This window comes from Littorina saxatilis, linkage group LG10, assembly GCF_037325665.1.
Source record: "Littorina saxatilis isolate snail1 linkage group LG10, US_GU_Lsax_2.0, whole genome shotgun sequence".
Lineage (NCBI taxonomy): Eukaryota > Metazoa > Mollusca > Gastropoda > Littorinimorpha > Littorinidae > Littorina > Littorina saxatilis.
The window spans coordinates 23,056,217-23,068,101 of NC_090254.1; the positions used below are offsets into that span (position 1 = coordinate 23,056,217).

At 41.8% G+C, this 11,885-nt stretch overlaps 1 protein-coding gene and 1 long non-coding RNA gene across 2 annotated transcripts in view; both read right to left on the reverse strand.

The window, feature by feature from the left end:
• LOC138978447 (uncharacterized) overlaps window positions 1-11,885 on the reverse strand; it is a 177,874-nt gene that overhangs the window by 114,740 nt on the left and 51,249 nt on the right. The window lies entirely within an intron of this gene.
• The window catches only part of LOC138978438 (G-protein coupled receptor dmsr-1-like), a 38,443-nt gene that overhangs the window by 20,624 nt on the left and 5,934 nt on the right, over window positions 1-11,885 (reverse strand). Inside the window, exon 3 of the mRNA XM_070351180.1 lies at window positions 8,312-8,563. Coding sequence (XP_070207281.1) covers window positions 8,312-8,563 — 252 coding nt within the window. The remainder of the gene's footprint in view (window positions 1-8,311; window positions 8,564-11,885) is intronic.

The following is an 11,885-nucleotide window of genomic DNA, read 5'->3' on the forward strand; positions in this document are numbered from 1 at the left end:
AACAGAAACAAAAACCGACAACACTCATGCGGCTTAATAATTGTTAATAATTGTGGTTCCACCCGGATGTACTATTTGATTGACGATCTCACGCTTGTGAACACAAAGTGTGATGGATTTCCCCCCTGTTCAACAGAGGTATGCAAATGATGAAACACTGTTATTTTGAACTGTGCGATGTTCCGGTCCATTGAACCAAATTGATTGCAGGCAAATAAACACCAAGAAGAGTGAAGCACAGTCTCCAACACAGGAATCGCCAATTTCATCAGAAACTTCTGGCGTTAGGATTGTGTTTGCACACGACATGATTATGGTTCAAGCATCCTGTTTTTTTACATTAATATTCATGGTGTTGGTGGACGCGGGTGGGGTTTGGAGGAGTAAGGAGGGACTAAAAACACTATTATTAAACGCTGTTAGAAAATGATTATATGATAAGAATACAAGCAGTTGGGCTAAAACTCTCCCGAAAGTAAACTGCCTATTACGGTTGAAACGAAGGGATAAATAAACGCCTATTACAACAACATGTTGGCATTACAGAAAATTATCACGACGGGTAGAATCTCTTTCAATAGCTGCAAACACCATGAGGTAAAACAAGATAAACAGCCTCAGCACACAAGTGTCAAGGGCAAATAGCTTTTCCCTGAACACCGCGTCTGAAGCGTTCGAAGCAGAAGATCGCGTTTTTTGTACAAATTAAAACAAGTCGCGGAAGGCGAAATAACATTTAGTCAAGCTGTCGAACTCACATAATGAAACTGAACGCACAGAATTTTTTCCACCAAGACCGCATACTCGTAGTTTCGTCAGTCCACCGCTCGAGGCAAAGGCAGTGAAATCGACAAGCCAGAATAGTGCGGTAATGGTCGCGCTGAGTAGGATAACACGCTTTTCTGTATCTCTATTCTTTTTAGCGTACTGAGTTTGTTTTTAATCCAAACATATCATATCTATATGTTTTTGGAATCAGGGACCAACAAGGAATAAGATGAAATTGTTTCTAAATCGATTTCGGACAATTAATTGTAATCATAATTTTCATATTTTTAATTTTCAGAGCTTGTTTGTAAACCAAATATAACATATGTATATGTTTTTGGAATCAGAAAATGACGAACAATAAGATGAAATTGTTTTTGGATCGTTTAATTTTTTTTAAATGACAAGTTTCCGATTTTTAATGACCAAATTCATTAATTATTGTTTAAGCCACCAAGCTGAAATGCAATACCAAAGTCCAGCCTTCGTCGAAGATTGCTTTGCCAAAATTTCACTCAATTTGATTGAAAAATGAGGGTGTGACAGTGCCGCCTCAACTTTTACAAAAAACCGGATATGACATTTATCGAAAAAAACAAAAAACGTCCGGGGATATCATTCCCAGGATCTCTCATGTCAAATTTCATAAAGATCGCTCCAGTAGTTTAGTCTGAATCGCTCTACACACACACAGACAGACAGACAGACAGACAGACAGACAGACAGACAGACAGACAGACAGACAAACAGACAGACAGACACACACACACACACACACACACACACACACACACACACACACACACATACACCACGACCCTCGTCTCGATTCCCCCTCTATGTTAAAACATTTAGTCAAAACTTGACTAAATGTAAAAATAACAGGACGTTCACATACCAACACGCATTGAAAAGAAGAACAACTGGAGAATACCTTGCATGTTATTTGACGCTTCAGAAATATTTATTTAGTCATTCAAATGTTCAGAGGAAAGTAAATGTTCACGGCTGGGGCGGCCATTTTGGATTTTCACTGTGGGCCTCCCTAACAAGGCCTAACAGAGAATAGGAAAACTCAGTTGGAAATAATGATCCGCTTTGTGTGTTGCAACCGCGGGCGTAATTTTGTCATTCCGGGAAAATTGCAAACAGGGTCATCCATGTAGACATTTTCTCAAACAATTTGTTGATCCACAACTAAAATTGTTAAGCCTTTCAAGACAAAGTCCTCCCCTTGAAAGCAGTTGGCTGTTAAGGCCGATCTGCAGGGGCTTTTACATTGGGTGAGACTATCCCTCCACTTCGAAGCATACTACACAATCATCAGCCGGGGTTCATTCTGTGAATATTGCGAATTTTTCTGTTGAATTAACTTTAATTTATTTGGTGTTTAACGTTGTTTTCAACCACGAAGGTTATATCGCGACGGGGAAAGGGGGGAGATGGGATAGAGCCACTTGTCAATTGTTTCTTGTTCACAAAAGCACTAATCAAAAAATTTGCTCCATGGGGTTGCAGCGTAGTACAATATATGACCTTACTGGGAGAATGCAAGTTTCCAGTACATGATGATGATGATGATGATGATGATGATGATGATGATGATGATGATGATGATGATGATGATGATGATGGTGGCTGTGGTGGCTGGATGATGAACAGAGTTCGCCATACTCAAACATCTCATTTTGCTGTTCACATTTAATTCACAGCTTAGACATTCGTCCTTGAATTTATCATGCATCTCTTTTTATCTAGAATTCGTGGAGTATGATTATCAACGGGATTACCTGCTAGATTACCTACATGATTACCGACAGCTTTCAACAACACTGTTTACTGAAACCATTAATTTTCAACTCCCCTGTCCGAGAATAGCATGATAAATGGCAGGTCATCATCCTACTCTACCTGTCATTATAGTCCACGGACGGTTTTTAGGCGGAACATCAACAAAGGCGTGGGAATGACAACAACTGATTAAAGGCTCAATCCTTACCGTGAAAGTTTGGCTCACTATCTCCGATTGAGCAAGGCTTTTGTATGAGTTAAAACTTGAGGGCATAGACGACACGGAAATTAAGATTTCTTTCACTTGCAAAAGCTTTTCAAATTTGGTTCCATGTCATTGATAAAACAAAAAGCTCAGAAAACTATCTATTGTGTGCTAAGAAATGATATTTGCATGATTTTTGATCGTAATAAACGTTTTTGTGACTCTTGGGAGTAAAATAAATATAAGTTTTGTTGTTGAAACATTCATCTTCAAGAGCAATGCAGAAAGAATTTTGAAGTATGCTTTATTGCATTCAAGAGGAGGATGTCAAGACAAAATTACATCATACAATGATTCAATGTTCACAGTTCCAAATAATGCTGAAAAATGTCGTGCCACCCATGACCCTTAAACTATGTTGCATACTCATAGATCATTTTCAAGTTAATCAATGCAGTTGTGTCTAAACCGGCACGGTTGGCCTAGTGGTAAGGCGTCCGCCCCGTGATCGGGAGGTCGTGGGTTCGAACCCCGGCCGGGTCATACCTAAGACTTTAAAATTGGCAATCTAGTGGCTGCTCCGCCTGGCGTCTGGCATTATGGGGTTAGTGCTAGGACTGGTTGGTCCGGTGTCAGAATAATGTGACTGGGTGAGACATGAAGCCTGTGCTGCGACTTCTGTCTTGTGTGTGGCGCACGTCATATGTCAAAGCAGCACCGCCCTGATACGGCCCTGCGTGGTCGGCTGGGCGTAAAGCAAAAAAAAAAAAAAAAAAAATGGTGTCTAATCCACAATACAGCGAATGTCCGTTGGACCTCCTAAGGTTAAACGCACCATTAAACTTCTCCATAATATGGTGCTTTATACATTACATCTAAAAGGACGGACGTAATGGGTAATTGCAATAATATAAAGGACCAGCTGGAGCAATGTTCGTTAGCCCATGGATTTTAATTTCCATGATCCAGTAAGCTGCTTTTAGTTGCTACCAGCTTAGTGTCTGTACCCTTTTGCTGAAAAGATCAAACCACCAAGATGTATCTAGATCGTTTTTAAACATGTCGATTGTACATTTACTTATTGTCTTTTTTTTTCAAGGCATGGGTTTTCACTCGTATTCCTAACCATGCGTTTGTGTACCTGAATGGTATTGTTACCCAGTAGATGTTGTGTTGTTATAGGTTTATTTTAATTTTATTATGCTAGAATATATATTTATTTAAAGTTGAAGGGTGTTCTTATTGATGGTTATTATTTAAAGCGCGGCGAGCACATATCTCAGTGGTTCGCCTTATATTCAGTTTAAAGTGTCATTATTAATTACTGTAGAAGACAGTGTTCTGCTACAGAGTCGGAGACCAGTATATATGTATCATTTTACACGTGTGATATTTTAACTTTCAATACAGATATCGTTAACCATAGAAGTGGTTTCATCAATAAATGCCGTGTCCACACATGTTCATGTAAACAGGGCGGGAGAGAGAGAGAGAGAGAGAGAGAGAGAGAGAGAGAGAGAGAGAGAGAGAGAGAGAGAGAGAGAGAGAGAGAGAGAGAGAGAGAGAGAGAGAGAGAGAGAGAGAGAGAGAGAGAGAGAGAGAGAGAAAGAGAGAGAGAGAGAGAGAGAGAGAGAGAGAGAGAGAGAGAGAGAGAAAGAGAGAGAGAGAGAAAGAGAGAGAGAGAAACCACACACGAATAGTCACATTGATTGTCCAAGTACAAGCACGTTAAAATACCTAACTCATCTGGAATGAAAACAATAAGATGTGAAATGGATTTAAATACAGATGAACATTGATAACACAGAAAATAAATACAATGTTGTCTTTTTTTTAATGGTGGTAGCATTAATTCACTTGAGTATCAATGGCAGAAATCAAAAGAACATGTTCGTTTCCGTTCGTTATTCGATATATAAATAATTGAATCATTTATGATATAAGTCAGAGACAAAAGTGTCACAAGCTAGACTACGGATCTGTAGAGCGACCCTTTCAGCTATATTTTGTTACCGTTAAACCTCCGTCTATATAAGTTTCTGAGTTTCTGTGTCGTTGATCAATTCATGAGCTCTCAGTATCCAGAACGACCAGCGCAAACGTTCCCTTAACACTTTCTACCCCACCGATGTTGACCAAGTTTTATTTTAGCCTAGACCAGCTGTGCTGCAGCAGGTCACTCAGAATTGTAGTAACTGTGTAGAAACTGTATATCAACACGCTGGAATGGCGTTGTATGGACGTTACAGGAAGCGACTGAAGCTGTAACAGTCTGAGCGGATATATCCGTACCGGGTCAGATAGAGCCATATGAGTGGGTACGGATATATCCGTACCTGGGAGACAATGGGTGAAAGTCACAAGCCTTCCCGTGTTCACGATTCGGAAGAACCGCCATGTCAGATCTAGCAAGGCTTTTGGTTGAAACAGTTTTTTGTATTTAGATAATGACAAATAACAATGCCACATACAATTAATTTAAACAGATGGAGCACAGCAAGCTATGCGAGGCTTTTACATGACACATACGACCATCCTTCCACTTTGTCACATACAACAAAATACACAACCTTAGTGCTCTCAGTGTAGAATGGGATTTAATTTTTTTGTTTTTGTTTTATAAATTCATTTCTTAACGGACAAAAGTGGCACGCCGTGAAAGTATGTCATCACAGTTAGCAGTTAAGCGATTGATTTTTAGTATGTGTCCCGGTAGAGGGATATGCTGGATAAGACAAGGCCAGATCTGAGGTGATGAGCCAATTTGTTGTCACGGGAAGTTTTGTGTCTTTATATACAACTCGCTCCATTCTTCATCTCCTGCTGGGATTGATCTGTTTTCAGGGGAAGTTGTGTGTCTTTAAAACTGCATTCGCTCTTCATTTTCTGCTCGTTTTCTGTGTTGGCGACAGTCGTCAATATTCACACGTTTTACTTCTGCTTTATGGATCAAAGCAAACAATTCCTTCATTGTTTCTTAAGCTGCTGCTACAGCAACGGACGCAGTGTAACATTAGCTCCTTTGAAGTATAGAGAACGTGTAAATAGACAAACACGAATATTTTCCGCACAAAAACAAGACAAAATAATCAACAAGGTAACGCTAACATAAACGTGAACAAACATGAAAGACCCCCACAGGAAATGGAGATTTAAACAACGGTTACGCTCGATTACAAAGTTCCGGGGCGCACCCGGCTCCCCGGGGAAACCAGTTTGTTTTTCATCACAAAGAAAAGCAATTGTCGTCTCGCTCACTTCTCGTTTGGGAGCAGTAAATCTGTCATTCAACGAATCAGCAACGCAACAAGCCCTGAAATTAATACCTTTTTGATGTAATGGGCTGAAAAATTATTCCTTTGAAAGAAACAAAATGAAATGCGTTTCGGCGGGTCTCTGTTCCTCAATACAATTCATGTCCGCCATGCATTTCCATACAGAAGTATTTGCATCGACAAACAGCAAACGCAGGAGATGAAAAGATCAATTAATTTGCATGGAAACCTTACACCTGTTACGCGTCTTTAAAACAGACACAGGACACATGCACAAGTACTCGTGCGATCATGATTGCAACGGCAATGTGCGTTCAGAATCATCGCTAAACCTTTGAGAGAGGCTGCGTGTGGGTCCAGATCTAAAATTGACCGAACATTATTTACCCGATGCATCCCCCAGACCCATACAAAGGATGACAAAGGATATCTGAAATAACAGAATTGAAACAAATAGGTAATACTGAGCTTCTGACGTCATTGGCCTGGGACCAAGCTGACTCAAGGGATACCACATTTGGGCACTCGATACGTTCTTTGAAATGTCTTTACCAAGAAAAAACCCTTTTACAAACAAAACACACCCCACCCCTTTTTCAGGCACCCCTCCTCCTTTTAAGACCTTGGTTTTTCAGATTTTGGTTTTACAACCTCTATAAATGTATTTCAGGGCGGGGATGTAGCTCAGTCGGTAGCGCGCTGGATTTGTATCCAGTTGGCCGCTGTCAGCGTGAGTTCGTCCCCACGTTCGGCGAGAGATTTATTTCTCAGAGTCAACTTTGTGTGCAGACTCTCGAGCTCCTCGGTGTCCGAACACCCCCGTGTGTACACGCAAGCACAAGACCAAGTGCGCAAGAAAAAGATCCTGTAATCCATGTCAGAGTTCGGTGGGTTATAGAAACACGAAAATACCCAGCATGCTTCCTCCGGAAACGGCGTATGGCTGCCTAAATGGCGGGGTAAAAAACGGTCATCCACGTAAAATTCCACTCGTGCAAAAAACATGAGTGTACGTGGGAGTTTCAGCCCACGAACGAAGAAGAAGAAGAGAAGAAGAAGTATTTCAAATTTAAGAATTCATCCCTTTTAAGACCGGAGTGTCTCAGATTGTTTTAAGGTATTAACAGAGGGGTTCCACTGTATTCGATTTATAAGTAGAAGATGGGTCGGGGGGGGAGGGGGGGGGGTGGAGAGTAAAACGTCACGCTCATAAGAAAAATACCTATCTCAGTGTTAAGCATATCTGCAGTGAAACTACAGGGGAAGCTACTGGAAGGGTATCCAGACCATCGGAAACCATTGCCACAGTAACGTAAGCAAAACTGCCGATCTCGTTTCTTGAGTAGGCACTTTCTCTATATGATACAGGAAGACTTGTTTTGAGAATGTGAAGGTATGCAAAAGCTCTTTGTGGGATGTTATGCAGTTTTGCTGATTGGAAATGTTGCCGATAGCTCTTTATCTCACGTTTATCCAGCTGTCACCGCTCGAGAAAGGCAGTTAGCAACTTATGACTAAAATGAGATAGGCAGATTGTTCAAAAACCAAAGAATACTTTTTGCGTTTTTCTCATAACATCAAAAAATAACATAGGCAATTATCTTATGAGCGTGACGAAAAGCAGTGAGAGTTTACTAAGATCTTAAAAGGGAGTATTGGGGGGGAGGGGGGGGGGGGGGCGTTGTAGTATCAAAAGGCCTATCTAAAGAGTCTTGTACAGTCAAAGCAACACTTCTTTACCGGACGGTCAAATAATTCGCTCTATTTTAATTTAGTCAGCCATCAAGCTTACCACTGTTATTGTAATGTTTTCTTTAAGATTTTTTTTAAAATATGCACTATTCTTGAGTTAGAAATCATAATTGCCATATATTGTTCATGTCATAATAAAAATTGAATAAAGTCTTGCTGTATGTGTGTGTGTGTGAGTGTGTGTGTGTGTGTGTGTGTGTTTGAATGGGGGGGTGGGGGGGGGGGGGGTGGGTGCTGTAGACAGGGCCGGATCAGTCAGTTTGTATTGGGGGGTGCACTTAGAATATAAAAGGGTAAATCGAGGGCACGAAGCGCGCCCGAAACTGCTAGAGGGTCCGGGGGAATCCCCCCCCCCCCCCCGAAAATGTTGCCAGAAGAAGCACAATGGTGCCATTTCAGCTTAGACATTACCACGGAATCAGATTTTTTTTTATCTCTCTCTTATTTTGTTTAGCTGAAGGGGGGGCATCCTTGGTAATATCTATAGAGCTATCTACACAGTCCAAGCAGTCGCTCTTACCGGACTGACACCCGTCAGAGTGTAGTGAGGCACCATCATGGAGCACCAGCTGACGCTGATGAAGACACAGATGACGGACGTCTGCTTGATGTTGCAGCACTTCTTGGTACGCAGGTACACATAGCGCAGGATGGCCATGAAGACGGCTAGCCACAGGGACGTGGCGTGAGTGGTCGAGCTGATGTTGGAGTGGACCGCCATGTACGTTGACCACCCGTAGCTGTACTTCTTTGGGGTCGCCTCGAGCCCGCACTGAAAATAAGAGCTTTTGGGGTAAACTATCGAAAGACAAGACCAGTAAGTTTAAACAAAACACAAAGCATTCACTAAAACTATTGATCTCTCACAGATTACACTATTGTTAAGGTCACTAGAAAATATAATTAAAATAACAACGAATGAACAAATAAGAAAGGTATGTTGTTGGAACGTTTCAGTATTGACAAAACAAAACGTTACGTTCACAGATATTATCGACCCAGCGGTCTTGTAAGTGCACAGACACACACTACTTAGACAACATTGATGTGACAAAACGTTCAAGGAAGACACAAGCGAGGCAAGACACAAACCGCATGTTGGGTAAAATATTAAAATACAAGACAGGTACATGTTTGGAACGTTTGTTTACAAATAAAAGGAAGCTTCTTTGGAACTTTGACCTATGGTTGAGACAACTAGGAAAGTATAAATACAATGATAACAAGTCAATAACTTGTAAATGACAGCTGAGACAGACAGACAGACAGACACAGACACAGACAGCAACGAAGACAGAGCGGCATATTTGGCATGCAGATCTGATGACATTTTTTTAAAAACCAGACGGACAAGTGGATGGTCTGAATACAAAGACACATTGAGAGATAGACACACACACACACACACACACACACACACACACACACACACACACACACACACACACACACACACACACACACACACACACACCACCACCACCATCACCAACCACCACCACCACCACCACCACAACAACAACAACAACCATCAACACACACACACACGCGAATTCTCAATATGCCTCATCTTCTACCAAACACACCCCAACCCCCAAATCACCCTCTTCCCACTCACCTCCTCCCTCGCCCACCCCATCCAACCCCCACCCTTTCTGCACATTTCTTCCAATCCACGTCTGTGTAGTCTTCTCCCACGAATCCCGCCACCCCCCCTCCCTTCTAGCCTCCCACCCCTATCCACACCACACCCCCAGTCACCTTTTCACCGCACGCAATGCTCACGGGGAAAGGCTGCGCTTCACGTTGACTCTCTTGCATGACGTCTTAATGACTGCCAAGCTTAATTACGCCCTGAGATTTTGCTCATAAAAGGCAGGGAAAAAGCTGGGCATACACACTAGAGAGTTTCAGCCTTTTTTTTTTTAAGTAAGCTAGCCAGCAAGAGGACAACGAAGCAAGGCGAGTGGAGAAGACAAAAGGGAAAAAAATGAGGAGAAAGAAAACAATTGAGAGAGAGAGAAAGAGAGAGAGAGAGAGAGAGAGAGAGAGAGAGAGAGAGAGAGAGACAGAGAGGGGTAGAGAAAGAGAGACAGAGAGCGAGAGAGACAGAGACAGACAGACAGACAGAGAGAGAGGGAGAGCGAGAGAGAGAGAGGGAGAGAGAGAGTGAAAGAGAGAAAGAGAGAGAGTGAAAGAGAGAAAGAGAGAGTGAAAGAGAAAAAGAGAGAGAGTGAAAAAGAGAAAGAGAGAGTGAACGAGAGAAAGAGAGAGTGAACGAGAGAAAGAGAGAGTGAACGAGAGAAAGAGAGACAGACAGACAGAGAGACAGACAGACAGAGAGACAGACAGACAGAGAGAGAGAGAACGAGAGAACGAGAGAGAGAGAGAGAGAGAGAGAGAGAGAGAGAGAGTGAACGAGAGAAAGAGAGACAGACAGACAGAGAGAGAGAGAGAGAACGAGAGAAACAGACAGACAGAGAGAGAGAGAGAGAGAGAGAGAGAGAGTGAAAGAGAGAGTGAAAGAGAGAGTGAAAGAGAGAGTGAAAGAGAGAGTGAAAGAGAGAGAGAGAGAGAGAGAGAGAGAGAGAGAGAGAGAGAGAACAAGAGAGAGAGAAAAAAAGAGAGAGAGATCGAGAGAAAGAGAGAAAGAGAGATCGGGAGAAAGAGTTAGAATATGTAGGAAGAGGAGGAGACGAGTACGAAAAACAGACAGACAGATAGATAGATAGATAGACAGATAGATAAATAGATAGATAGATAGAGATAGATAGTGTGTATATTGTGTAAAAAATTCGATCTCACACGGCAGAAATTAATACTTAAAGCGCTTAGAGAACGTCAAGCGCTATATTAATCTCCCATATAAATAAATAAATAAATAAATAAATAAGATAGATAGATAGATAGATAGTTAGATAGATAGATAGACTGAAATCAGAGTTTTTAAAAACAAATCTAATGAAGCTGTTCGTTTGGCCACCCTCAAAACAAAACAAAAGCAACACCCCCATCCCGCCAACTAGCCCCGACCCGGTCCTGGAAACCATTGTCTCCTTGGCAACGCTTCCTACCCTTACCAAAGCAAAGCTGGATCGAACTTTCCATACAAACGTACAGGGCAAAAATACGATTGTTGGGATGTAAATAATTTCTAAAAACATATTGAAAGGAGTATTCTGAAGAGGGGGAGGAGGGGGAGTAGTCTTTACTTTACAGACGGTGGAAATTTACATGTTCGCAAAAGAACAAAACACTCGTTATCCCATAAAAAATGGTTACAAAGCTAGGAAAACAAGAAATTCCTCCCAGGTAGGAAAAACACCCCCGTCCTTAGCATTCTCACTGCCACCAACTGAGCAGGCACTGCTAACAAGTGTGGTTATTTCCCTTTGACCATTAATATGTGCCGCTATAAGTCCTTGTAGAATCTTAATCCACCAATAACTCCCTAACCGTGTGTTTGACTGGTCCCAATTTTTGTAAGGACCGTCTCTGGAATGTATAGAACCTGTTCACCAAGTTTGGTGACGATCGGTCCGTTCATTCTTGAGATCTATATGCGAACACAAACAAACAAACAAACACATCGAGCGAAACCTATACACACCCCTATACTGGGGGTGTAAAGAATGACGTATACGGAAGCAGTAGACGAGTCTAGGAATTACAAAAAGGGTGGAGGGGAGATTTGGAGGGAGGCAGGGAGACAAAGAGAAGGATACGCTTTATTGATATTCGTGTGTACACGCAAGCACAAGACCAAGTGCGCACGGAAAAGATCCTGTAATCCATGTCAGAGTTCGGTGGGTTATGGAAACACGAAAATACCCAGCATGCTTCCCCCGAAATCGGCGTATGCTGCCCGAATGGCGGAGTAAAAACGGTCATACACGTAAAAACCCACTCATGCAAAAACATGAGTGAACGTGGGAGTCTAAGCCCATGAACGAAGAAGAAGAAGAAGAAGAAGAAGAAGAAGAAGAAGAAGAAGAAGAAGAAGAAGAAGAAGAAGAAGAGATATTCTTTTTTAACTGACCCACTGATAACTGGCGTGTGAGAATGAGCAAAACATCTTCTCTAGTGCAAAACAA